This window comes from Xenopus tropicalis, chromosome 6 (genome assembly GCF_000004195.4).
Source record: "Xenopus tropicalis strain Nigerian chromosome 6, UCB_Xtro_10.0, whole genome shotgun sequence".
Lineage (NCBI taxonomy): Eukaryota > Metazoa > Chordata > Amphibia > Anura > Pipidae > Xenopus > Xenopus tropicalis.
Window position 1 is genome coordinate 4,212,504 of NC_030682.2, and position 27,372 is coordinate 4,239,875.

The 27,372-nt window shown below is 50.0% G+C and overlaps 3 protein-coding genes across 5 annotated transcripts; 2 read left to right on the forward strand and 1 right to left on the reverse strand.

Moving 5' to 3' along the window:
- Nucleotides 1–1,403: 1,403 nt before the first annotated feature.
- On the forward strand, nt 1,404–3,615 carry LOC100498327 (oocyte zinc finger protein XlCOF26-like). Its single transcript, XM_012953674.2, has 2 exons — nt 1,404–1,511; nt 2,346–3,615. The coding sequence occupies exons 1-2, from the start codon at nt 1,409–1,411 to the stop codon at nt 3,404–3,406; spliced, it is 1,164 nt and encodes a 387-aa protein (XP_012809128.2). The 5' UTR covers nt 1,404–1,408; the 3' UTR covers nt 3,407–3,615.
- Nucleotides 3,616–7,139: 3,524 nt separating this feature from the next.
- Nucleotides 7,140–11,567, reverse strand: LOC108644458 (E3 ubiquitin/ISG15 ligase TRIM25). Of its 2 annotated transcripts, none has more exons than XM_002940848.5 (3): nt 11,334–11,567; nt 10,447–10,555; nt 7,140–8,888 (listed from the first exon to the last, which is right to left on the reverse strand). In XM_002940848.5, the coding sequence occupies exon 3, from the start codon at nt 8,859–8,861 to the stop codon at nt 7,290–7,292; it is 1,572 nt and encodes a 523-aa protein (XP_002940894.2). In that variant the 5' UTR covers nt 8,862–8,888; nt 10,447–10,555; nt 11,334–11,567; the 3' UTR covers nt 7,140–7,289. The 2 variants fall into 2 exon arrangements, with proteins under 2 accessions (XP_002940894.2, XP_031760120.1); XM_031904260.1 differs by having other exon boundaries at nt 7,140–8,883; nt 10,448–10,555; nt 11,334–11,386.
- Nucleotides 11,568–15,219: 3,652 nt separating this feature from the next.
- Nucleotides 15,220–26,348, forward strand: LOC100495603. Of its 2 annotated transcripts, XM_018089530.2 has the most exons (5): nt 15,220–15,447; nt 19,084–19,191; nt 22,325–22,438; nt 23,941–24,425; nt 25,574–26,348. In XM_018089530.2, exons 2-5 carry the CDS (start codon nt 19,095–19,097, stop codon nt 25,901–25,903), a joined length of 1,026 nt encoding a protein of 341 aa, XP_017945019.1. In that variant the 5' UTR covers nt 15,220–15,447; nt 19,084–19,094; the 3' UTR covers nt 25,904–26,348. The 2 variants fall into 2 exon arrangements, with proteins under 2 accessions (XP_017945019.1, XP_031760167.1); XM_031904307.1 differs by lacking the exon at nt 19,084–19,191 and having other exon boundaries at nt 15,221–15,447.
- Nucleotides 26,349–27,372: the final 1,024 nt, after the last annotated feature.

A 27,372-nucleotide genomic window follows, 5' to 3' on the forward strand; every position in this document is an offset into this window, starting at 1 on the left:
ACTCCCTCCCCCTGTGTCCCTGTCATTCCCCTCCCCTCCCCTGCACTCACATCCCCAGCCTGGGCTACTGGGTAAGTGCTTTTCCCTCCTCCTCCTCCTCCTCCTCCTCCTCCTCCCTGCACTGTCTGTGGGACTGGGGGTTAATCCCACTGCAGGGGCTGATAGAGAGGGGCGGCTGTGGGACTGGGGGTTAATCCCGCTGCAGGGGCTGATAGAGAGGGGCAGCTGTGGGACTGGGGGTTAATCCCGCTGCAGGGGCTGATAGAGAGGGGCGGCTGTGGGACTGGGGGTTAATCCCGCTGCAGGGGCTGATAGAGAGGGGCGGCTGTGGGACTGGGGGTTAATCCCGCTGCAGGGGCTGATAGAGAGGGGCGGCTGTGGGACTGGGGGTTAATCCCGCTGCAGGGGCTGATAGAGAGGGGCGGCTGTGGGACTGGGGGTTAATCCCGCTGCAGGGGCTGATAGAGAGGGGCGGCTGTGGGACTGGGGGTTAATCCCGCTGCAGGGGCTGATAGAGAGGGGCGGCTGTGGGACTGGGGGTTAATCCCGCTGCAGGGGCCGATAGAGAGGGGCGGCTGTGGGACTGGGGGTTAATCCCGCTGCAGGGGCCGATAGAGAGGGGCGGCTGTGGGACTGGGGGTTTAATCCCGCTGCAGGGGCTGATAGAGAGGGGCGGCTGTGGGACTGGGGGTTAATCCCGCTGCAGGGGCTGATAGAGAGGGGCGGCTGTGGGACTGGGGGTTAATCCCGCTGCAGGGGCCGATAGAGAGGGGAGGCTGTGGGACTGGGGGTTAATCCCGCTGCAGGGGCCGATAGAGAGGGGCGGCTGTGGGACTGGGGGTTAATCCCGCTGCAGGGGCCGATAGAGAGGGGCGGCTGTGGGACTGGGGGTTAATCCCGCTGCAGGGCCGATAGAGAGGGGCGGCTGTGGGACTGGGGGTTAATCCCGCTGCAGGGGCCGATAGAGAGGGGCGGCTGTGGGACTGGGGGTTAATCCCGCTGCAGGGGCCGATAGAGAGGGGCGGCTGTGGGACTGGGGGTTAATCCCGCTGCAGGGGCCGATAGAGAGGGGCGGCTGTGGGACTGGGGGTTAATCCCGCTGCAGGGGCCGATAGAGAGGGGCGGCTGTGGGACTGGGGGTTAATCCCGCTGCAGGGGCCGATAGAGAGGGGCGGCTGTGGGACTGGGGGTTAATCCCGCTGCAGGGGCTGATAGAGAGGGGCGGCTGTGGGACTGGGGGTTAATCCCGCTGCAGGGGCTGATAGAGAGGGGCAGTTTACTGATTGGATAAACCCCTCCCTGTACAACATGTATTTATTGCACTAATATCAGAGGGGGGGCCCAAGCGCAGCCCCACAGGCAGCTTTATATGGTGGGTTTCTGTTCCTTGCTGTCAGGTTCTCCAGAGATGGAACCAAGGAGGTTAGAGGGGAAATGGGAGAATGAAGAGCCGGACACTGAGGAGCCTCTGCCCACAATAAAGAGGGAAATGGATCCCATTCCTGGGGCCGGTGAGTAACGTTTCCCTATCAATAAGGCGCCATGTTATACAGATGAGGGGTCCCAATGCCCCTGGAGCAGAGCCAACTGGCCTAGCACCCACAATTGAACCCAAGCCACTCCAGTCACCACTCTAGCCGAGGTTATATTTTCCTGTTAGTGGGCTACTTACCTTGTTCTGGGGGTAATGGGGGGCAAGGCAGGGTTGTCCTTTGATTTCTGTGGCTTATTTCAGTCTTGGAAAGGCACAGACTAAATAAAGCCAAATATATTGCAGTGCCATGGGTTATGTGTAACTGTCACTGTGTCTGTCCCTTTCCCTTCTCTGCACTGCTGGTTCTGACTCCTGATACAACTCCCCAATACCCATTCATCCCTCATTCTCACTGGGTTTATAGTTATGTGTAACTGTCACTGTGTCTGTCCCTTTCCCTTCCCTGCACTGCTGGTTCTGACTCCTGATACAACTCCCCAATATCCATTCATTCCTCATTCTCACTGGGTTTATAGTTATGTGTAACTGTCACTGTGTCTGTCCCTTTCCCTTCCCTGCACTGCTGGTTCTGACTCCTGATACAACTCCCCAATACCCATTCATCCCTCATTCTCACTGGGTTTATAGTTATGTGTAACTGTCACTGTGTCTGTCCCTTTCCCTTCCCTGCACTGCTGGTTCTGACTCCTGATACAACTCCCCAATATCCATTCATTCCTCATTCTCACTGGGTTTATAATGTTCCGTACCACCTTGCCAGCTCTGGCATACTTGATTATTGTTTAGCTTTTACTCATGAGTTCGTTGTTACTAATTAGCACTAATGGTTTCCATCTTGTTTTATTAATAGGCAGTTCCTTGAATAGCAGTGGGAGGTCGGGTTCTGGGAACTCAATGCAATTAAAAGAGGCAGCAAGTCAGGTTCTTCACACCATTGGCTCCTTTAATTCGCTGGTTCCAGATGAGGAGTCGCCATGCCCAAGGAAGCAGATGGTCAGTGAAGGAGGGAAACCATACAGCTGTACTAAGTGGGAGGAGCCATTCAGCACAAAGGGCCTTCTCTCTGCGCAATGTCTGCTCCACCAAAATACGGAGATAAGGAGAAGCTCCTCTTCTAAGAAGAACCAGAGAAGTCAAGCAATGGATCATCCTGGTACAGAACTGGGGGTTAAATTCTCAGAAAAGGGCTGCATTGGGTGTCGCCATAAAACAAGTGCTAAAGACAAGGAGAAACCATACACCTGCACAGATTGTGGTATCAGTTTCTCTGCAATGGCCAAGCTGCGGCGGCATCATGGTAGTCGGGCAGTGAAACAACCTTTCACTTGTGCCTTTTGTGGGGGATGTTTCCCTCGAATTAGCTGCCTCCTCATACACCAGAGAACTCACCCTGCTAAGACGGTTTTCACTTGTCATACGTGTGGGAGGAGCTTCTCTAACCGCACCTGTCTTCTCAGTCACCAGATCTCCCACGCCGAGGAGAAACCCTTCACCTGTTCTGAGTGTGGGAGAACCTTCTCCCAGATAGGCACCCTTAGCTCCCACCAGAGAATCCATACTGGGGAGAAGCCGTTTAGCTGCACGGAATGCGGAAGAACCTTCTCACAGAAGAGCACCCTTCGCTCCCACCAGAGAATCCACACAGGGGAGAAACCCTACACCTGTTCAGAATGTGGGAAAAGCTTCTCTTTAAACAGCACCCTGCACACCCACCAGAGATACCACAGAAAGGAGAACAATTTCACATGTGGAGAATGTGGGAATAAGTTTCCCACAAAGAGCAACCTCCTCCAGCATCAAAGAATTCACACGGGGGAGAAACCATTCATCTGCACGACGTGTGGAAGAAGCTTCACTCGGGGAAATAGCCTTCGGGATCACCAGAGGGTTCACGCACGGGGAAAGACTTAATGTTTGCCATGATAAGTTTGTCTTTTCACATGAAATGTAGAAACATTCACAGAGCTGTAGGAATTGGAACTTTAGGGTTAAAGTACCAGAGATATATGTCCAAGTCTTCTCAGCTATGATTTTTGTTATCATTATGGGTTTGGTGGTTTGTTACACGTATTGGTGATAAAGGCGGGGCTAAAAGAAGTGTGAGCCTCGTTTTCAGCTTCTATGCAGAGTGATTGTTATTATAGTTAAAGGAGACTTATAGTAGCACTGAAAATTGCCCCAGTTTTATAGGCAATAATATCCGGTGCTGGTTTCCCTTTGGGCTAAACATTAACCCTATCTGTAACAATGGCCCCTTTATTGGAGCTCCCTATAGATCCTCTCAGGTCTCTGTCTGGGTTTCACATGAGGGGTGGGTGTGTCTTAACGGTCCCTGCCAGAAGCACAGTAGGAGGAGGAGAGCCAATCACAGCCCAGAGGAATGCCCCGAGGGGCCTTTAGTAGTGGCCTTATTTGAATCCTTTCACTTGCTAAGTGAGGAAGGATCTCAGAACTGTCCCCATTATCACAGGAATAAAACACTCCGTGGGCAGAACAGGCAGTCCAGTGTTACCCAGGGCAACCAATCAGCAAGATTTCAACAGTTAGAAAACCAAAGCAAAGCCACTAATTGGCTGCTATGAGCATTCGGTAATGTTTTACTCCTTTACTGTCCAGTCCATCAGGCTCCATACGCTCTGTCTGGTTATTTCCTGTTTCCCACTTATTGTGGCTCCACAGCTCCATTTCTCATTCTTTATTGTCTCTGAGGGGAGGGGGGGTTGGGGGGGGGGGGATATAAAGCGGGACTTGGGGGCTACCCTTTTGAAGTTGCAGGACTTGGAGGTGAAATGATCACTATATCAAGGGCTGGTACTTCCCTAGGCACCATTGGCGGAAGTGATGTCATTGTGTGACATCACATCCTTGTATGTGGCATCACTTGCCTCTGCCGCACCGCGTACGGTCCCACCTCCTCTTTCTCCAGATTTCTATAGAAAGTATCTGTGATACACCCGATCCAGGATTTAGATTAGGCCGAATCCACAGTCCTGGCCGAACCGAATCCGAAAAATCACATGACTTTTTGTCATAATTAGCATATGCTAATTAGGATTCGGTTCGGTATTCGGCCGCGTCCTTTATGAAGTATTCGGGGGTTCGGATGAATCCAAAAAGTAGATTCGGTGCATCCCTAGAAATGACGTTAGCCATTCGGACACATCTAAATAGTGCAAATCCATCCAGCATCTGCTAACTGTTTCCTCCTGGCTTGGAATGTGCCTGGCTAGTAGCCATACAGAGGGCAGTTTCTCCTCACTATCTCTGTCCCGCCGCTGAGTGGTGGGGGAGGGGCTAGACCGAGCAGAGTGCTGCCCAGTGGGCGGGCAATAGAGAAAGCAGACAATAAAGTGGGAGAAGAAGAGAAAGAGACTGCAGGATAATGAGACAAGTGATGAGGCCATAGCATGAGAGGGGATATTACTCAGGGCAGGTGAAAGTCCAAGAGACAGAGTATGGCGCTCCTCCTTGGATAAGTATGGGTTTTATAGCAGGATTCCCAGTTGAGTCTGGATCCATCGAATCCTTCTTAAAGGAGACATATTGGATAAAGGAAAACCCCCTAACCCTGTAGGCAATTATGAATAATATCCAGTGCTGGTTTCCCTTTGGGCTAAACATTAACCCTATCTGTAACAATGGCCCCTTTATTGGAGCTCCCTATAGATCCTCTCAGGTCCCTGTCTGGGTTTCACATGAGGGGTGGGCGTGTCCTAACGGTCCCTGCCAGAAGCACAGTAGGAGGGGGAGAGCCAAGGGAAAAGACCATCTAATGGTATAAGCTGGGGGAAAGCATATTCACGATTAATAATATATTAACGACAGCAATAGAAATATCACAGAGGATAGATACTTTAGGGTTAGCAGTGTTCCAAGGAAGTCTTCTCAACTACGACTCTTCATTATTATCCCGAGAACTTGGTGGTTTGTTTTAAGCACTGATGATAAAGCCGGTTGCGGCTACGTGGTCATAATAACTAATACCCTCCAACACCGCATTAACGTAAATATTATTGGGGCGTTGTGGTGCTTATAATTCAATACATAATACTTTTAAAAAATTTTTTTGTCAATATTGGACTCTCTGGAAGAGGAGGAGGGCCTGGTGGGTGGGACCTGAGTAGTACAAAGGGAACGCCCCTGAGGTACCTTTATTAGCTACGTATCGCTTGTACAATGGGAAAAGATCTCAAAAACACCCCCATTCCCACAGATATATACCGTATATACTCAAGTATAAGCCAAGGTACCTAATTTTACCTAAGAAAACTGGAAAAACGTATTGACTCAAGTATAAGCCTAGGGCCCATTTCAAGGGCATGCTGTTTGGGGTGCGGATCAATCGTCACATATCCTATTTCCCACACATTCTGTAGAGTTGGGTTACCATAAGACCTGTCATTGAGTGGGTCACTGCCACTCTGTCACAGCCGCTTCAATCACTCATTATCTGTACTATTTATATAAATACAGGCAATTTAATTAATATACATATTTAATAGGTAATAACTATTTTCCTGAATGCAGATATACCAAAATACATTCTATTCTAAAAACTTGAAAAGTTTTTTGCAACGTGTCACAGGCCTTTAAAAGTGCAAAAAGCTTATTTTAATTTGTGGGACCTTTAGATGCACTAAACTACAACTCCCAGAATGCCCAATCAGTCAGGAACTGGCTAACAAGCTCTGGATTGACGCGATGCGCGCACACCCCCCCCCCCCCAAGGACGGACGAGTGCCGCTATCTATTCACTAGGAAATGCAAACCAACGCTTTGGCGCTGCTGATCGGTAAGCTCCACGGTACAGTCTGCAGTCAGCGGTAGATTCAAGTGGAGGTAAAGTATCAACTGATTCTGGGCCGGCAGCACGCACGTTCAGTTATCCAGGGGGGAAGGGGTGTGCGCGTGCGCAACGAACGCATGTCATCGATTTACCGTATATATGCGAGTATATGCGCGAGTATAAGCCGAGGCTTACTTTTTCAGCACATTTTTAGTGCTGAAAAACTCGGCTTATACTCGAGTATATACAGTAAGCATTCTGTAGGAGGAATATGTGTTACTGGTGGAACCATAGAAGCTGTGTTACCCCTGCCGTGTCTGCCCAATGTACAATAGTCATGGATCTCTCTACATTCAGCTCTACGTTTATTCCTCTCCATTTAACTACAAAATCCTTCCCAGTCACTCGCCCCATAGTAACCATTGCAGTGTATTTGCTTCCATGTACGCCAATGATGCAATTGCACATAATACGAATATTGTAAATAGTAATAACATTTACTGTTCCACTCTAGTGATTATTTTAGTTTTTGATACATTTTTGAGATTACAGAAAATCTAAATATCACATTTGGACGGGGAATTGGGGGGTCTGTACCCTCTGTCCTTAGCTCAACTCTTATATGAATGTAGTCATCCATAATTTTATATAAGTATAAAGTCATATAGACTGATAGTTATATATCTGAGAGGTTTCGCAACAAACACTTATATTATTAACATTTATTTATAAAGCGCCAACATATTCCGCAGCGCTGTACAATAAGTGGGTGACTTATAGCAGATACTTAGGAGTGAGACCCTAATACACGTGAATTATGCCCTGGACCCTGAATAAACAATACAGTAATACAAGTAGTAGGCAGTCGCACACGTTAAATGTTTATTTGCTGCATAAAACAATCATAGGTGTATCCAAAATTTTAAAATGAGGTCCCCCAGTGCTCCATGGTTCCTGAGCTCCTCCCTCGTAAGGCACTTTGTGTGGCTGGAGAAGGTCACCCCCAGGCTAGCTAGTGATTCTCACCCAGGACCCGTTCCCCCATACCCTAAATGCAGCATGAAGGGGCTCAGTGAAGGAGGCAGTGAAGGTGTGTAAGTGCCTGATTGGCTCACTCAGCTCATAAAAGGACAGGCGTCCGGCCTCATAGTCCAATAAGATCCTAATTCTCCTGCAGGAAGGGATGTGGGGTAAGTCTGTATCTTTACGATCGTATCTTACTGAATAGATATTATTATCCCTTTTGTACAAACCCCAGGATTTGCTATTCCCTATTGCAGACTCACCCGATCCCCTCTCTATACTGGGATAGGCCACCCCTACCCCCCAGCCCCCAAATTTACTGCCCTCCACCTCCCAATAATGTTTCCCTGAGGGGAAAAACCTGTTGCTTAAAGCCTGAGCATAATATATAAATCTTTCTGGGGACTCTGGGTAATATTGGTCTAATAGTGAGAAGGAAGCAGATTTCCTGTCCCCTGATACAGATACACGATCCCCAGCCGTGTTTATATCCAGTAACAGCCCTGAAGCCTCATGCCCATAGATCCTTCTCTTTAAACCAGTCACAATCCCAGATAAGCCTATGAGTAATGTCCCTGAGATCCGCTCCACATCCAGATCCCCTACAGCCGGGACCTTTATATCCTCTCTCTCTCTGCCCTTATTATGTGCCCCCTCAGCTCCATGGGATTCCCATTGTTCCTGTATGCCAGTAAGTGAAGCTGCCATGTTGCACAGCTCCTCAATGTGCCGGATCTTCCTGGACAGCTCGTCCTTCTTTATTTCCAGCTGTTGGATCAGCTCAGTGAGTGGGAGTGTGAGCTCCTCTTTCTGCCTGGAGATGTCACTCAGGAGTCGCTTCTCTAGGGTTTCCAAGGGTTCCCTAATGCTCTTAAACAGGGCAGTGACTCTCTCTGTCTCACCGGCTGCTTTTTGTGCCACTCCTCTCCTGCGCTCCTGCAGCCTCTGGGCTCCTCTCTCATTCTCCTCTCTCTCTTGGATCAGTTTTTCCAGAACTTTCCTCAGTTTATCTTTCTTCTTCACAGAGGCCTCACTCAGCAGCTCCACCCTGTGGCCCCGGTGCCCCCCGGCCAGGCAGCAGGACACACAGATAGAGGCCCCATCCTCACAGCAGTGATACTCCAGAACCTTGTGATGTACAGAACATTTTCTCCCAATAAAGGAAGCGGTGGGCTCAGTGAGTACATGTTCTGCCGACTGGCTGTGCCCCCGCAGGTGGGTATCACACAGAGAAGCCTCACAGTGCAGACAGGATTTAGCAGCGGGTACAGGGGAGAGGACACAGTAGGTGCAGGGAATCCCAGTCTCCCCTGGCTCAGTCGGACAGAACCGCGCTGCTATGTTCCCCAGAGTTCTGTTCCTGGGCAGGGCGGGGCGCTCCTGATATGCGGCTCTGCATTCAGGGCAGAAATAAGCCCCCAATCCCTCCTGGGTGTCCCATGTTTTCCCAATGCAGCCCCGGCAGAAGTTATGGCCACAGGGCAGCATTACCGGATCAGTATAAATGCTCAGGCAGATGGAGCAGCTCAGCTCGTCTCTCAGATCAGCAGCCGCCATTGCTGAGAGCGGGAACGGGAACGGGAACTGAACAGGAAACAAAAGAGAAAATTCTTGTCTCAGCACTTAATTCCTCTGTTTTGACCCTCTCAGTTCCTGGTTTTAGTCTCTACAGTGAAACCTCAATTATAATATATATATATTAGACATGGGACTGCTGCAGGCACTTCAAAAGGGTAACAGCCCTGGTGCCAACAGAAAATGTATATAAAAATGTAAAGAAAGAGTTGTTGCACTCAAGGGAAGCAAAAATAAAAAAAAAAACCTTTTAGATCAACATTTTGACCCTCACTGAGGTCTTTACCTTGATAAAGCACTCACCCATTATCAATATATATAGGGCATTAAGGCATTCTGGGCATTAAGCTGCCAAGCAATGCCTCCCTTTTAAGCAAAACAGGGATTGTTTGTCTATATATTGCAATATATTCAAACTGCCCAATTATGCCAAATTCAGTCCCTTTGTTAAATGTATAATGAAGCAGTAAAGTCATAATGATTCAGATAAAAGGGGGTGAGTGAGGGTAGGACTGGCCAGACCGGGGGTGAGTGAGGGTAGGACAGGCCAGACCGGGGGTGAGTGAGTGTAAGAGTGGCCAGACTGGGGGTGAGTGAGTGTAGGACTGGCCAGACCGGGGGTGAGTGAGTGTAAGAATGGCCAGACCGGGGGTGAGTGAGTGTAAGAATGGCCAGACCGGGGGTGAGTGAGTGTAAGAATGGCCAGACTGGGGGTGAGTGAGTGTAGGACTGGCCAGACCGGGGGTGAGTGAGTGTAAGAATGGCCAGACTGGGGGTGAGTGAGTGTAGGACTGGCCAGACCGGGGGTGAGTGAGTGTAAGAATGGCCAGACTGGGGGTGAGTGAGTGTAGGACTGGCCAGACCGGGGGTGAGTGAGTGTAGGACAGGCCAGACCGGGGGTGAGTGAGTGTAGGACAGGCCAGACCGGGGGTGAGTGAGTGTAGGACAGGCCAGACCGGGGGTGAGTGAGTGTAGGACAGACTGGGGGTGAGTGAGTGTAAGAGTGGCGAGACCGGGGGTGAGTGAGACATAGTTGGACAACTTGAATCCCTGGTTTGCTTAAAATGGAGGGAATTGCTTGGTAGCTTAATGCATGGCCTCTCACAACTCTGGTCATGCCCATTCCCATACCTTGCGTCTCAACCCTTTCTCCTTTTAGAGTGTAAGCTCTTTTGGGCAGGGCCCTCTTCCCCTCCTGTATCGGTTACTGATTGCTTTATATGTTACTCCTTGTAGATTGTAAGCTCTTTTGGGCAGGGCTCTCTTCCCCTCTTGTATCGGTTACTGATTGCTTTATATGTTACTCCTTGTAGAGTGTAAGCTCTTTTGGGCAGGGCCCCCTTCCCCTCCTGTATCGGTTACTGATTGCTTTATATGTTACTCCTTGTAGAGTGTAAGCTCTTTTGGGCAGGGCTCTCTTCCCCTCTTGTATCGGTTACTGATTGCTTTATATGTTACTCTGTATGTCCAATGTATGAAACGCACTTATTGTACAGTGCTGCGGGATATGTTGGCGCTTTATAAATAAATGTTAATAATAATAATAATAATGGAAATACACACTTACCTTCTCTGTGCTGATCCCAGCGCTGTCTCTATATCAGACTCCAGGCAGCAGTCTGTTCCTGCTGATATCAGGCAGCTCAGCCCTCCTGAGACACAAGAGCTCCCAGATACTAAACAGAGAATAGAGAGGGAGGGTTAGTGCCAATGGTGCAGAATATGAAACAGGCAGAAGTGTATCCGTTCCAATGCTCCTCACGGGGCAGATCAGCCCCCCCCAGGGTGCAGGGGATCAGGTTACAGAGAATGAGGCCAGTAAGTATAAGACTTCTGGGCTTCCAGCTTGGGGCCGGTGTAGCTGCTCTGTGGGTCTCTTTCCCCCTCTCTGTGGGTCTGTCTCCCCTGCTCTGTGGGTCTGTCTCCCCTGCTCTGTGGGTCTGTCTCCCCTGCTCTGTGGGTCTGTCTCCCCTGCTCTGTGGGTCTCTTTCCCCCTCTCTGTGGGTCTGTCTCCCCTGCTCTGTGGGTCTCTTTCCCCCTCTCTGTGGGTCTGTCTCCCCTGCTCTGTGGGTCTCTTTCCCCCGCTCTGTGGGTCTGTCTCCCCCTCTCTGTGGGTCTGTCTCCCCTGCTCTGTGGGTCTGTCTCCCCTGCTCTGTGGGTCTCTTTCCCCCTCTCTGTGGGTCTGTCTCCCCTGCTCTGTGGGTCTCTTTCCCCCTCTCTGTGGGTCTGTCTCCCCTGCTCTGTGGGTCTCTTTCCCCCGCTCTGTGGGTCTGTCTCCCCCTCTCTGTGGGTCTGTCTCCCCTGCTCTGTGGGTCTCTTTCCCTCTCTCTGTGGGTCTGTCTCCCCCACTCTGTGGGTCTGTCTCCCCCTCTCTGTGGGTCTCTCTCTCCCTCTCTGTGGGTCTGTCTCCCTCTCTCTGTGGGTCTCTTTCCCTCTCTCCGTGGGTCTGTCTACCTCTCTCCGTGGGTCTGTCTCCCTCTCTCCGTGGGTCTCTCTCCCTCTCTCCGTGGGTCTGTCTCCCTCTCTCCGTGGGTCTGTCTCCCTCTCTCCGTGGGTCTCCGTGGGTCTGTCTCCCTCTCTCCGTGGGTCTGTCTCCCTCTCTCCGTGGGTCTGTCTCCCTCTCTCCGTGGGTCTGTCTCCCTCTCTCCGTGGGTCTGTCTCCCTCTCTCCGTGGGTCTGTCTCCCTCTCTCCGTGGGTCTCTCTCCCTCTCTCCGTGGGTCTGTCTCCCTCTCTCCGTGGGTCTGTCTCCCTCTCTCCGTGGGTCTGTCTCCCTCTCTCCGTGGGTCTGTCTCCCTCTCTCCGTGGGTCTGTCTCCTCTCTGCACCAGGATTTCCAACTCCTTCAGCCCTAGGAACTACAGTTTCAACAGTCTTATCAGCAAAAAGTGAGGGAAGGAGGGGGAGGGAAGGGGAGGGAAGGGGAAAGCCAGCTTCTTCCTGTTTGTTCCAGGTCATGTGACCCACCATGAGGGGACGCTGCTTCCTCCCCTCCCTTAAAGGCGCAGTGACACAATTTTACCTCAGATAACAATAACAAGTAAAAGCTTGCAAACCATTCCTAACTCTACTGATACATTTGATTGGTAAGTACATGTAAATCAAACAATTCATTAGCATGGAGTTGGGCCCATAGGTTTGGGTGTTTATTTAAAACAATAGGAGCCGGGCCCACATTCAAATGCATGACCTGTGAGTTACCCTTTAGTATGGTGTAGAGAGTAATATCCTGAGACAATTTGCAATTGGTCTCCATTTTATTATTACTTGTAGTTTTTCAATTATTTACATTTTTGTTTAGCAGCTCTCCAGTTTGGAGTTTCAGCAGCTATCTGGTTGCTAGGGTGCAAATGACCTTAGCAACCAGGCAGTTGTTTTGGAAGAGAAAGTGGGTCTGGGGTGACAGAAATCATTGCTTTGTGGTACAAAATGAAGAGAGAATATTATGATTAAACACCCAGCTGCAAAACCTCTACTAGTTTAAACCTGTTGGTTGTGATATTGATAAACAAATCTCTAGTGTTGAAAAAAAAATATATCGTATTCTCTGGAGAAAAAAACTAATTTTTTATTATTTGTTGATTTTTAATTATTTAGCTTTATGTTCAGCAGCTCTCAAGTTTGGAATTTTAGCAGCTATCTGGCTGCTAGGGTTCAATTTAACCTAGCAACCAGGCAGTTATTTGAAAGACAGGAATATGAATAGAAGAGGGACCCGCATTTGACAGCTGGAGGCAGAAGAAGGCGGCAAATAATTGAAAAAAAATATAAAAAAATAAAGACCAATTGAAAAGTTGCTAACATGTTTTTATTAAAAACCGCCAGCATCCTGGAAATGAGCCTAGTATCAGTAACCCATAGCAACCAATTGGATGTTTGCTTTTAAACAGGTGTAAAATATTAAGATTCTACCTGTTAATTGGTTGCTATGGGTTACTGCTCCTGGGCAAACTTATAGGCTTTTATTACATAACCCCCTAGAAGTATCAGGCAGTTAGGGTTGAGCTAGAAAGAGCAGTTCTGAGCTCCTACATAGGAAGGCAGGTTGGGGGTATCTCCCAGGCCATAGTGTCTGTAGTGTAGGGATCCCAGTGGGTAGGGAATCAGGACAGAGAATTCCCTGAGGGGATCCACTACGGGTGGTAGTTGCACAACCCCCTCACCTTCCTCTTCCACTTAGCGAAGGCCCATTCTGGGTGAGAGAGTCCTGTGTAACCCATATTCTACTGGTACCAGTCTGGGAAGGCAGTTATTGAGCTGAAATAGAGGTTACACTAGCAGTGTGTGCCCCTTGGATAATCCAATCAATAGGCAAAGCTGTGTTACACTTCTTCCTGTTCCTGTTAAAGCTGCATTACTTCCTGTCAGGTGATCTGTGCGTGAAACACAGAGCATCACAAAATGGCAGTTTAAAGGGGTTGTTCACCTTTGAATTAACTTTTAGTATGATGTAGAGCAGGGGTGGGCAAACTTTTTGGCTCACGGGCCACATTTACTAACCCCTGGGCCAGGGCGGGCCCCCTTCTCTCTTTAATTCCGGCACGCCAATGACACCAAGTCTCGCGTGATGAGACTTGGCGTCGTCGGCGGGTCGGATTAAAAAGGCAAAGGGGCCGGATGTGGCCCGCGGGCTGTAGTTTGCCCACCCCTGATGTAGAGATTGATATTCTGAGACAGTTTGCAATTGGTTGTAATTTTTTATTGTTTGTGGTTTTTGAGTTATAAAGCTTTTTATTCAGCAGCTCTCCAGTTTGCAGTTTTTGCAATCTGGTTCCTAGGGTTGAAGTTTCCCTAGCAACCCCTGCACAGAAGGCAGCAGGAAGTGGAACAGATGGGCGGGGCTGGTAGGGTTTTTTGCAAAAACTTTTAATAAATCAGCCTGAATACATCAAATAAGTTGAAATATGTGGGCAGTAGGTTAGATTCCAGCGCTCAGGAGATCACATTAAATTAGATCTAATCAGTTTTATTATTATTACTAGGGATGCACCGAAACCCGGATTCGGTTTGGGATTCGGGCCTAATTCAGGCTTCCTTTGAAGGATTCGGTTTCGGCCGAGTCCACGGTCCCAGCAGAACCAATTTCTAGTTAATTGGCATTCGGAAAGGGTTAAATGGTCAGGAGAAAAAAAAATTTGCAGCGCTAATTGGGATTCAGATTCGGTTCGGGATTTGCCAGAATCCGTCAGGGCGGGATCGGTGCATCCCTAATTATTACCTCCCAGCAAGCACTATGGATAAAGATCAAGTTGCCCCGGAGGCATTATGGACACGGGGGTGACCCACTCCTGCTGCTCTTTAGAAGGGAGAACCTTGCCCCAGGGGCAGCAAAAAGCCGCCTCCCGTAACTTTAAGAGCTGAATTTCTTTTTCTTAAATGAAACATTTGGCTGCGCTAGTGCAGAGAGATGCAGCCCCCTGGGGAGCGCCCTGAGGCTAAAGCTGTAAGCACAGAGCCGGGGGCATTAGGCTACTGGGTTACCCCTGCTCTGCCCAGGCCTCAACCCTTCTTACCCACTTTGTGCTCCAACTGCCTCTGAGGATTCGGGTGACACTTCAACGGCAGGGGGGTTAGTGTGACTTACTGACAGGGGGGTTACTATGGATTTCAGGCGAGGGGGTAAAATCAGGGTCTCAACAAACGGGAATGCGCCCGACCCCAAACCCTTACACTGTCCCTTGTTTTGTGTCGACTGGGTATGTAACCCCCAAGCTCCCCCTTCTCCATCAGTCCTTACTGGGCCAGTATAGCATTCCTGCCCAGGGGACGCCCAGTACATTGGGGGACAGTCGCTACATACAAAATGTACTGAGTCACACACTGTTTGTGCCCCAAAGCTCACTATCACCATGTCCTGCCTGTACCCACTGCCGGCATGGAGTTATTATTTGCCCCTGATCTTGTACTGTACCTTTAAGGGTATAATTTGCTTTATTAAACAACCCTCCCCCCACTATATACATACAATATATACTCAGCACTGACCCCACACAAAGATACAGCACAGAATCATGGGAACTATATACACATGGGTACAAAGTGCTTATATATTATATGTAATGGAACCATCATTATCCCAGCCCCCTGCCCTCCCCCAGTCTGTACCCCAAGTGTCAGTGCTATAAGGTAAGGATAACAAAACCAACTTCTGAGTCTAAAATAACATTATTGGAGGCACAAACTGACGGCACCGATATTATACACAGTCACTAGTTCTTATATTAAATTCCACAATCCGGCTAATCCGCTGTGGTACCGTTAGGCACATCCGCCCACCAACAAAATGGCGTCGCACCTCTGTCATTAACAGACCTGACCTATGTGCGGATATTTAAGTGGTCATCACTTCCTGGGCTGAACTCAAACCCAGGAGCTTCATTGGCAGAACTCTGTATTGTCTCAGCTGGGGGTCGGGCTGTGAGATGCCAGTTCCGCCCTTCGTACACAGTCCGGATAGGGACACACTAAGGAGCAGGCTGGGAATTGTCCCCTGCTGCCCCAGCAACTCCCTTCCCCTGTGTCCCTGGCATTGTCCCTCCCCTGCACTCACATCTCCAGCCTGGGCTACTGGGTAAGTGCTTTTCCCTCCTCCTCCTCCTCCTCCTCCACCTCCTCCTCCCTGCACTGTCTGTGGGACTGGGGGTTAATCCCGCTGCAGGGGCTGATAGAGAGGGGCGGCTGTGGGACTGGGGGTTAATCCCGCTGCAGGGGCCGATAGAGAGGGGAGGCTGTGGGACTGGGGGTTAATCCCGCTGCAGGGGCCGATAGAGAGGGGCGGCTGTGGGACTGGGGGTTAATCCCGCTGCAGGGGCTGATAGAGAGGGGCGGCTGTGGGACTGGGGGTTAATCCCGCTGCAGGGGCTGATAGAGAGGGGCGGCTGTGGGACTGGGGGTTAATCCCGCTGCAGGGGCTGATAGAGAGGGGCGGCTGTGGGACTGGGGGTTAATCCCGCTGCAGGGGCTGATAGAGAGGGGCGGCTGTGGGACTGGGGGTTAATCCCGCTGCAGGGGCTGATAGAGAGGGGCGGCTGTGGGACTGGGGGTTAATCCCGCTGCAGGGGCTGATAGAGAGGGGCGGCTGTGGGACTGGGGGTTAATCCCGCTGCAGGGGCTGATAGAGAGGGGCGGCTGTGGGACTGGGGGTTAATCCCGCTGCAGGGGCTGATAGAGAGGGGCGGCTGTGGGACTGGGGGTTAATCCCGCTGCAGGGGCTGATAGAGAGGGCGGCTGTGGGACTGGGGGTTAATCCCGCTGCAGCGGCTGATAGAGAGGGGCGGCTGTGGGACTGGGGGTTAATCCCGCTGCAGGGGCTGATAGAGAGGGGCGGCTGTGGGACTGGGGGTTAATCCCGCTGCAGGGGCTGATAGAGAGGGGCGGCTGTGGGACTGGGGGTTAATCCCGCTGCAGGGGCTGATAGAGAGGGCGGCTGTGGGACTGGGGGTTAATCCCGCTGCAGGGGCTGATAGAGAGGGGCAGCTGTGGGACTGGGGGTTAATCCCGCTGCAGGGGCTGATAGAGAGGGGCGGCTGTGGGACTGGGGGTTAATCCCGCTGCAGGGGCCGATAGAGAGGGGCGGCTGTGGGACTGGGGGTTAATCCCGCTGCAGGGGCCGATAGAGAGGGGGGGCTGTGGGACTGGGGGTTAATCCCGCTGCAGGGGCTGATAGAGAGGGGCGGCTGTGGGACTGGGGGTTAATCCCGCTGCAGGGGCTGATAGAGAGGGGCGGCTGTGGGACTGGGGGTTAATCCCGCTGCAGGGGCTGATAGAGAGGGGCGGCTGTGGGACTGGGGGTTAATCCCGCTGCAGGGGCTGATAGAGAGGGGCGGCTGTGGGACTGGGGGTTAATCCCGCTGCAGGGGTCGATAGAGAGGGGCGGCTGTGGGACTGGGGGTTAATCCCGCTGCAGGGGCTGATAGAGAGGGGGGGCTGTGGGACTGGGGGTTAATCCCGCTGCAGGGGCTGATAGAGAGGGGCGGCTGTGGGACTGGGGGTTAATCCCGCTGCAGGGGCTGATAGAGAGGGGCAGCTGTGGGACTGGGGGGTAATCATGCAATTCAGTAATATTTAAAGAGGACAGGTTGGGGTCGGGGGCAGCTAGAGATTATTGCTGCAGGGCTGTGAGTGAGTTGCCCCTCTCTGTGCCTGTCGATCCCTGGCTGACAGTTAGGGGAATGCTCAGTCAGAGTTACGGGGGTTTCAGTCAGGGAATGATCTTATTCGCACTATTGATGGTGAGAAAATATGGGGAAATATTTTCTGGTGCTGTTAACCCTTTGATTTATTTCCATTAACTACTGGGGGTGATTTGAGTTTATTGTGGGCTGAGACCTAAGGCTCATGTTGTAGTGCCGGCAGTAAGTGTGACTTTATACGGTGTCAGTTAGACTGTGCCCATAGACTGGAAACATCAGTAAGAACCTGTGCACTTGTGCCAGTCCTGGGCAAGCGATAATGTGCCCCGCGGCAAGGAGAAAGGAAAGGAGAAATTGCACGGATACGAGAGACTTGATAGGGGTTCCATAGAGGGCAGATATACTGATAGATTTAGGGCTGAGGTTTTTGTTCCTCCATAAAAAACAGGGGAGGCTCCACTCTAGGTTCCAAACTGCTAGGGTAGGGGCATGTATCAGGGGCATGTATCTCAGGGGGGCATGGGGGGTAGGATGGCCCCATACACATTGTTACAGAGAGACTGAATAGTCACTACAGCCAATAGGGGCTGCTATGCACCTTGGGAATGTTCCATACTAACACAATGTAGAAGATTTGGATGTGAGGGGGCTGCCTTAATGTGCCCCGTGCCCAGTTCAGATCACCCCCACTGGAGAGTTAGTGCTGTTTGGGCAGGAATGCTGATGGCTGATTGGCTGCCTCTTTGGCCCACAGTCAGTCCATTCATGAGGCAAACCCTAAAGTCACCCAGTGACTGGTCTCCATGGAGGCCTTGGTTTCTACTCAGCTGCCAGGTAGGAACCTCTTCCTGATGCTTGTGCTCTTCCGAGTAAGATGATGATGTTGCCAGGGGGACAGGAGGGTGTAAATGAGAAGACTGTATAATTCTATGAGGTTGGGGGGGCATTGTTGGCTGTTTGGGTTTAGTTAAGACAAGATACACTGCCAGGGGCTATATAGTGACCAACTTCTGCTCTAGAGATCCATATAGCCGGCCAGTGGGGTATATAGCGACCGACTTCTGCTCTAGAGGTCCACATAGCCGGCCAGTGGGGTATATAGTGACCAACTTCTGCTCTAGAGATCCATATAGCCGGCCAATGGGGTATATAGTGACCAACTTCTGCTCTAGAGATCCATATAGCCGGGCAATGGGGTATATAGCGACCGACTTCTGCTCTAGAGATCCATATAGCCGGGCAATGGGGTATATAGCGACCGACTTCTGCTCTAGAGATCCATATAGCCGGGCAATGGGGTATATAGCGACCGACTTCTGCTCTAGAGATCCATATAGCCGGGCAATGGGGTATATAGCGACCGACTTCTGCTCTAGAGATCCATATAGCCGGGCAATGGGGTATATAGCGACCGACTTCTGCTCTAGAGATCCATATAGCCGGGCAATGGGGTATATAGCGACCGACTTCTGCTCTAGAGATCCATATAGCCGGGCAATGGGGTATATAGCGACCGACTTCTGCTCTAGAGATCCATATAGCCGGGCAATGGGGTATATAGCGACCGACTTCTGCTCTAGAGATCCATATAGCCGGGCAATGGGGTATATAGTGACCAACTTCTGCTCTAGAGATCCATATAGCCGGGCAATGGGGTATATAGTGACCGACTTCTGCTCTAGAGACCCAGTGGCCATTTGGGGAGAGTCCAAGTGATGGAAGTAGTAGGGTAGTACTACCTGTTAGCTTAGGATGTACCATAGCCAGGAATATCCACCTGTAATTTTTGTTTTGGTATGATCTACTAGAGATCCACTCATGATCTTCTTCTCTGTTAGCTGTGCCGCCGCTTTGAGTGCTGTTCTTGCTGCCATGTCTCATCCCTTGCTTCTCTGGGAACTCCCCGTACATCTGTCAGTCCAAACTGCCAGCCTTTCCCATACAGCAATGAGTATTGGTCCCGCACTCACTCCTACCCCCCCCCCCCAGATGTACCTCAGACAATATGAAACCATTGATGTACAAGGCATTTCCTACCCCCCAGATTTACACCAGATTGTGTTCCTGATTTGCAGGATTTCCAAAGATGAAACCAGAAATTTCAGAAATAAAATTAGAGGAAGAACATTCAGAAGATCATCTGAACCCAATGGAAATCATGGCAGTTACACTTACTGATGGGGGTGAGAATCCTAAGGTTCCGTTAGTATCTCTAGGCTGAGCTTGAGGGGTCTCCCTGTTTGTCTCTCTCAGCTGGGGGTGCTCTGCCTGTAGGACTTGGTCCTCTTGGGTTAAATCATGGGCCTACTAAGAACCTTCACCTTGGTATGTGAACCCAGTACTTTCCTGGTTTCGGAGCTCTGGTTCTCTATACTTCCTGTTCCAGGATGGGGGGGTTGGGTGGGGGGGGGGGGGGTAATTATTGTTCCACCAAGTCCAGTAGAGATTTTGCTCTGATTGGAGGTATGTGGTGGGATGTACTTACCCAGACTGAGGCTCCTATTGGGGGTCAGTTTAAACAAGCCCATGAATTATCCCAGGTGGCCAAGTATTCCCCCAGCTGATGGGATACATTAGTTACAGCAAGGATCCTACTTTGTACCCTCTGCCCCCCTCCCCCACCCCCTACTCTCACCCTCACTGTGTTTGTTTTATTGCATGACCATATCCAACTAGTTGCACGTGGGTTGGTTCAACATACGGTGTCCGTATAACTTTGCAGAGATGAATGTTGATGAAATTGTTGGTTGATGAAATGTATGTCCATTGGCAATGTATAGTAACTCTGTCAGGTTCTAGGCAATGTATAATAACTCTGTCAGGTTCTAGGCAACGTATAGTAACTGTCAGGCTCTGGGCAATGTATAGTAACTGTCAGGCTCTGGGCAATGTATAGTAACTGTCAGGCTCTGGGCAACGTATAGTAACTGTCAGGCTCTGGGCAACGTATAGTAACTGTCAGGCTCTGGGCAACGTATAGTAACTGTCAGGCTCTGGGCAACGTATAGTAACTGTCAGGCTCTGGGCAACGTATAGTAACTGTCAGGCTCTGGGCAATGTATAGTAACTGTCAGGCTCTGGGCAATGTATAGTAACTGTCAGGCTCTGGGCAATGTATAGTAACTGTCAGGCTCTGGGCAACGTATAGTAACTGTCAGGCTCTGGGCAACGTATAGTAACTGTCAGGCTCTGGGCAACGTATAGTAACTGTCAGGCTCTGGGCAACGTATAGTAACTGTCAGGCTCTGGGCAACGTATAGTAACTGTCAGGCTCTGGGCAATGTATAGTAACTGTCAGGCTCTGGGCAACGTATAGTAACTGTCAGGCTCTGGGCAACGTATAGTAACTGTCAGGCTCTGGGCAATGTATAGTAACTGTCAGGCTCTGGGCAACATATAGTAACTGTCAGGCTCTGGGCAATGTATAGTAATTATTTCAGGGTCTGGCCACTGAATGATGTTAAAAAATCTCTACAAGTTTCATTGGCTTACACTGATAACTGATATCCATGTACTGTGGCTCTCAGTTGGGTCATGGTGTGACCATGTTTGAAAATCTACCCTGCTGAGATGCCATATGTGCCGGTGCATCCATACATTGGGAAGTGACACGGGGCCTCTCCTCTCAGCTGCCTTCTGCTCCAGTTAGTCCAGTTGTGCCCACGCTGAATGATAAGGATATTAGCAGTCACTGAGGGGTTCTGTGCCCCCCATATAAAGGCACAAGGCTGCAGGCTGAGTTATACAGGGAACTCTGAGTATCACTCATGTATTATAAGGGATAATGTACCCCCTACTGTAAATGATAAGGATATTAGCAGTCACTGAGGGGTTCTGTGCCCCCCATATAAAGGCACAAGGCTGCAGGCTGAGTTATACAGGGAACTCTGAGTATCACTCATGTATTATAAGGGATAATGTACCCCCTACTGTAAATGATAAGGATATTAGCTGTCACTGAGGGGTTCTGTGCCCCCCATATAAAGGCACAAGGCTGCAGGCTGAGTTATACAGGGAACTCTGAGTATCACTCATGTATTATAAGGGATAATGTACCCCCTACTGTAAATGATAAGGATATTAGCAGTCACTGAGGGGTTCTGTGCCCCCCATATAAAGGCACAAGGCTGCAGGCTGAGTTATACAGGGAACTCTGAGTATCACTCATGTATTATAAGGGATAATCTACCCCCTACTGTAAATGATAAGGATATTAGCAGTCACTGAGGGGTTCTGTGCCCCCCATATACAGGCACAAGGCTGCAGGCTGAGTTATACAGGGAACTCTGAGTATCACTCATGTATTATAAGGGATAATGTACCCCCTACTGTAAATGATAAGGATATTAGCAGTCACTGAGGGGTTCTGTGCCCCCCATATAAAGGCACAAGGCTGCAGGCTGAGTTATACAGGGAACTCTGAGTATCACTCATGTATTATAAGGGATAATCTACCCCCTACTGTAAATGATAAGGATATTAGCAGTCACTGAGGGGTTCTGTGCCCCCCATATACAGGCACAAGGCTGCAGGGAACTCTGAGCATCAGAGGGAATTCTGTTGGATCTGTCCTCCTGTCCCACATCCTTCCCGTTGTCTTCTCCTCCCACTAATGCACCATCATTACCCCTAAGGGGATGCATTGGCCTTTCCCTGGCACTTATCCCTTCCCCTGCACTGCCTCCTGATTGGCCAAAGGCAGTCACATGCTCCTCCAGCAATGGTGCCTCCCATGGTTGTGGAAATGCTTGTACACATGTAACCGTGCTTATGCCTTTATGAATCCCTACACTTGGTGTTAAAGGGGTTGTTTTACCTTTAGTATAATGTAGAGAGTTCTGTACTGAGATAATTTGCTATTGGTCTTTGTTTTTTAATCAATTCAGTTTTTTTCAGCAGCTCTCCAGTTTGGAATTTCAGCAGCTATCTGGCTGCTATGGTCCAATTTAACATAGCAACCAGGCATTGGTTTGAAAGATAGACTGGAAGATGAATAGGAGAGGGGCTGAATAGAAAGATAATCAATAACAATAAAACTGGAGCCTCACAGAGCAATAGGGTTTGGCTGCCGGGGTCAGTGACCCCCATTTGAAAGCTGCAAAGAGGCTGAAGAGGAAGGCAAATAATTCAAATACTATAATAAACAATAAAGACCAATTGAAAAGGTGCTTAGAATTGGCAATTCTATATCTAAAATATACCTGAAGGTGAACCTCCCCTTTTGCTTAAAGGGGTGGGTCACATTTATGTTATTTTACTTGTATTCTGAGCGATTCCTTCGTTTCATTCTCACGTTTCTGTTTCTCTAATCGGCAGGTTTCCCAGAGCCGGAGGCAGAGATCTTACAGGTTAAAATAGAGGAGGAAGAATTAGATTTTGATCAGCCGCTAAACCAGATGGAACGGACAGCAAGTAGATACACCAATGGGCGTAAGTACCGGGGGGTGCCTCTAGGGGTCTCCCTCCTTATTGCTCTTCTCTTCTGATCATCATGGAACCTGCCCCACAGCCATGTTCTCCACCGACTGTACCCACAAACCACTGGGAAATGCCCAATTATAATTTTTTGCCTAATAAAATAAATCATAATTCATTAGCAATATACATTCATTGCATATTTGCAATTGTTTTTTACTTGATTGTATATTTAATTGATTGATGTTTTCTTCTATTAGGCAAAAACATATATTTTGGGTTGACTTGTCCTTTACGCTGCGGTAGTTTTGTGAGGTTGCCAAACGAGTGAATCTTTCTCCCAGTTGGTTGGCGACGTCGAGTTAATTCAGTTGTTTGGCCCTAGGGAGCTGCCGGAGTGAGCGGCCCCCAATCTGATGGGGAAATCAAACTTGCCCGATCAAGGTTACATAGTAACATAGTAAGTTAGGTTGAAAAAAGACATACGTCCATCACGTTCAACCATAATGCCTATATATAACCTGCCTAACTACTAGTTGCCCCAGAGGAAGGCAAAAACCCCATCTGAAGCCTCTCTAATTTGCCCCAGAGGGGAAACAATTCCTTCCTGACCCCAAGATAGCTCTTAGTACCAGTTGCCCCAGGGACTGGTCAGATTGCCATCTCCCCTACCTCTGTATTCAGAACTGGTCTGGACAGTTCTCTGTTAGATATTCAGGGTCGGACTGGGCTGCCGGGACACTGGGAAAATTCCCAGTGGGCCCCGGTGGCCCAGTCCTGACCCTTGCCGGCGCTTCCCCTGCCCGACTGTTCCTCCCCTGATGCGCTAAATTTACATGCGTTCAGGGGAGGACGTCGGGTGGGGGACCCCAGGGGGGGGGTATAGGGGATGCGGCCAGCAGGGGCACCTTCAGGGAGCCCCAGTGGGCCCTGCACCCCAAGTCCGACCCTGTAGATATTGATTGGTGAGGCCAGTTGTGGGTCCCATACATGGGCAGATGAGATGCCAAATTGGTCTGGATTAAGTCTGCCCACGTATGGCCACCTTGTAGTCGTTTCCCATTGGTTGCTTTGGTCATTTAGGGACCATCACCATGGACACGGCTGATTCCCAAGACTGGGGCTTCAGCTGTGGGAACTAGAGCCGGCAAGTTATCCATAATAATCTCTATATTGCAAAGTGTTCCCATTGGAAACTCTACACTTTAAAGGGGAACTGTCACCTACACATAAAAAGCTGTATATTGAAAATTGAAACATGAAACCCCAGTTATTTTTTTAATTAAATCATCCATACCTGTTATAAATGTATTTAAAAATCTGAGCTGTCAATCATATATTGCCTGCCCCGCCTCTATGCCGAAGGCATAGAGGCGGGGCAGGCAATATATGATTGACAGTTCAGATTTTTAATTGCAATTACTTTTACTTTCCATTCAGCACTTCCTAGATGGTGAATGAAATAAAATTTTAGGCCGCTTTGCCTTATTTTTGAGATGCCATTTCTCTCCCTGTAGGAGGATATTGCGAGGAAAGGGCGATCCCCCCAGAGAACTACATGAGTCCCGACTTCCTGAAGGAGTTCATAGAGATGTACCGCGCGCTCCCGTGCTTGTGGAAAGTCAAGTCGACGGATTATTTCAACAAACAGAAGAAGAACCGGGCGTACGAGAAGCTGGTGCGGCTGTGCAAGAGCGTGTGTCCCACCGCCAACCTGGAGTACGTCAAGCACAAAATCGCCAACCTCCGAACGGTCTTCAAGAAGGAGCTGAAGAAAGTGGAACTGTCCAAACGCTCCGGGGCCACCGGGGATAACGTCTACGTCCCGCGTCTGTGGTACTTCGAGCTGCTGAAGTTCACCATCGAGCAGGACGCCAGCGGCAACGCCACCTCCAACCTGGGGGAGAGCGAGGACATCATCCCTTGCGACGTCGGGGAGGAGGAGAAACGGGCGAGCGAGGAGAGCTTCGTCGAAATCGTCGAAAGTCCCAATTTGTCTCAGGTAGGAAATGAACCCCTTAACGCAGGGGCGGGCAAACTTATTGGCTTAGGGGCCACCGACGGCCCGGGCTAACGTAATACCGTTTGCACACGTCGGTCCCCAGACACTAAAGGTGGCCATACACGGGCCGATTCTAGCTGCCGATATGGGTCCCTTAGACCGATTCGGCAGCTTATTGGCCCGTGTATGGGCACTACCGACGGGCCTGCCCGATCCGATATCTGGCCTGAAATCAGCCAGATCTCCATCGGGCAGGTTAGAAAATCTAGTCGGATTGGGGACCACATCGGCTCGTTGATGCAGTCCCTGGACCGACTTTTCCTATGCCCTTCGTTATAATTAGATCGTTTGGCCCCGATATCGGGAGAACCCAGGATAATTCGATCGTTCGACCCTGGGGCCAAACGATCGAATTATAACAAAGGGTATAGGAAAAGTCGGTCCAGGGACTGCATCAACGAGCCGATACGGTCCCCGATCCGACTAGATTTTCTAAGCATCGCCAAGCGAGCGGATCTGCCCGTGTATGGGGGACCTTAAACCTCACGTGATGAGTCAGCGGGCTGGATTAAACAGACTAAGGGGCCAGACGTGACCTGTCGGCCATAGTTTGCCCACCTCTGCCTTAACGGGGCGCCGCATTACTGCCCTGGGATTTTGAAATCATTGCATGTTTTTAGGGACCAAGTTCCTGAATTGCTTGCAAGAACCACATTTGGACATTTCCTTACTATTAAGCCAAAACCGAATCCAAACTCTAAAAGGAGGCATATTGGATAAAGGAAAACCCCCTAACCCTGTAGGCAATTATGAATAATATCCGGTGCTGTTTCCCTTTGGACTAAACATTAACCCTATCTGTAACAATGGCCCCTTTATTGGAGCTCCCTATAGATCCTCTCAGGTCCCTGTCTGGGTTTCACATGAGGGGTGGGCGTGTCCTAACGCTCCCTGCCAGAAGCACAGTAGGAGGGGGAGAGCCAATCACAGCCCTGCAGTCACAAGCACAGACGGGCTTCAGTTCCCTATCAGGTCAGCCTAGCTGCTGATTGGTTTCAAAATGAGGGGTGGGCGTGGCTTAACGGTCCCTGCCAGGAAAGGAAAGTTCCAGAAAGCTTGATTTGATGATTTTCCTGTTTGTGTTGCAGATGAGCATCCACAGGCCAAACGAGGCGGCGATGGAAAACGACGCGGAAGAATTTAGTCTCCCCAAGAAGCAAATGAAAAGGAAACTGTGCAACGACGACCTGGAGAAGCAGCTCCTGTCCCAAGCGGCGGCCATTCTGAGCAGGGACGATGACGAGTACGACAATTTTGGAGTCATTGTAGCGTCGAAGCTTCGTAAAATGGATGAGAACCAAAGACTGGCGGCGGAGATGATTATATGGGACGTGTTACACAAAGGGATGCTAAAGCAGCTGAACGTGCAGGATCCTATTGGACATTACACCGGACCAGTACATCACAGCTATAAATAAGCAGGGGCCTGGGACTCTTGGGTTCAGCCGTCAGAACCTCTCCTCCTGCCAAGATTCTGTTCCTTTTAGCGACACTGCAGTCTCTGTTGCCCAGAGAGAACCCTGACCCCGTTCATGGACTGTATTAGAGAGAGCTGGGGGCGGGGCCGGACTGTATTAGAGAGAGCTGGGGGGCCCCGGGGCCGGACTGTATGGGAACGCCGCGTGTGCTCAGAGGCTCTAGGGGGCCCTTATTTTATCTTCAGGAATTGCTGCACCGCCTCCGTGTTGGCTCTTTTTGTAGCTCTTAGTTACTCCCGTAGGCGCTAGTTCCACTCACACGATGGATTATATAGCGATCGGCTTAGGAGGTTTTTATTGGTAGCCACTTCTTTTTACATAATAACTTTACATTTCTCCAGTGATGAAATACAGAAACCGATATACGTTCCTTTGTCCAACTCTGCACCGGGTGTCTGTCCTTTGTCACGTTCCTGAGTGATGGTACGGTCTGTATTGGGGTAACAGTCACCCTGCTATAGTTCCAGGGGTACCCAGGGCACAAATAAGCACTCACCCCAAATCCCCCCTAACTGGCCTTCAGGCTGGGCCCCCTTAGCCCATAACAAGGTTACAGATATATAGAAACATTGGGGTAACAGTCACCCCGCTATAATTCCAGGGTACCCAGGGCACAAATAAGCACTCACCCCAAATCCCCCCCTAACTGGCCTTCAGGCTGGGCCCCCTTAGCCCATAACAAGGTTACAGATATATAGAAACATTGGGGTAACAGTCACCCTGCTATAGTTCCAGGGGTACCCAGGGCACAAATAAGCACTCACCCCAAATCCCCCCTAACTGGCCTTCAGGCTGGGCCCCCTTAGCCCATAACAAGGTTACAGATATATAGAAACATTGGGGTAAGGGGGCCCAGCCTGAAGGCCAGTTAGGGGGGGATTTGGGGTGAGTGCTTATTTGTGCCCTGGGTACCCCTGGAACTATAGCGGGGTGACTGTTACCCCAATGTTTCTATATATCTGTAACCTTGTTATGGGCTAAGGGGGCCCAGCCTGAAGGCCAGTTAGGGGGGGATTTGGGGTGAGTGCTTATTTGTGCCCTGGGTACCCCTGGAACGATAGCGGGGTGACTGTTAGCCCATAACAAGGTTACAGATATATAGAAACATTGGGGTAACAGTCACCCTGCTATAGTTCCAGGGGTACCCAGGGCACAAATAAGCACTCACCCCAAATCCCCCCCTAACTGGCCTTCAGGCTGGGCCCCCTTAGCCCATAACAAGGTTACAGATATATAGAAACATTGGGGTAACAGTCACCCCGCTATAGTTCCAGGGGTACCCAGGGTACAAATAAGCACTCACCCCAAATCCCCCCCTAACTGGCCTTCAGGCTGGGACCCCTTAGCCCATAACAAGGTTACAGATATAACTAGAAAGGGAAGTTCTAGAACAAATTTCACATTGGATT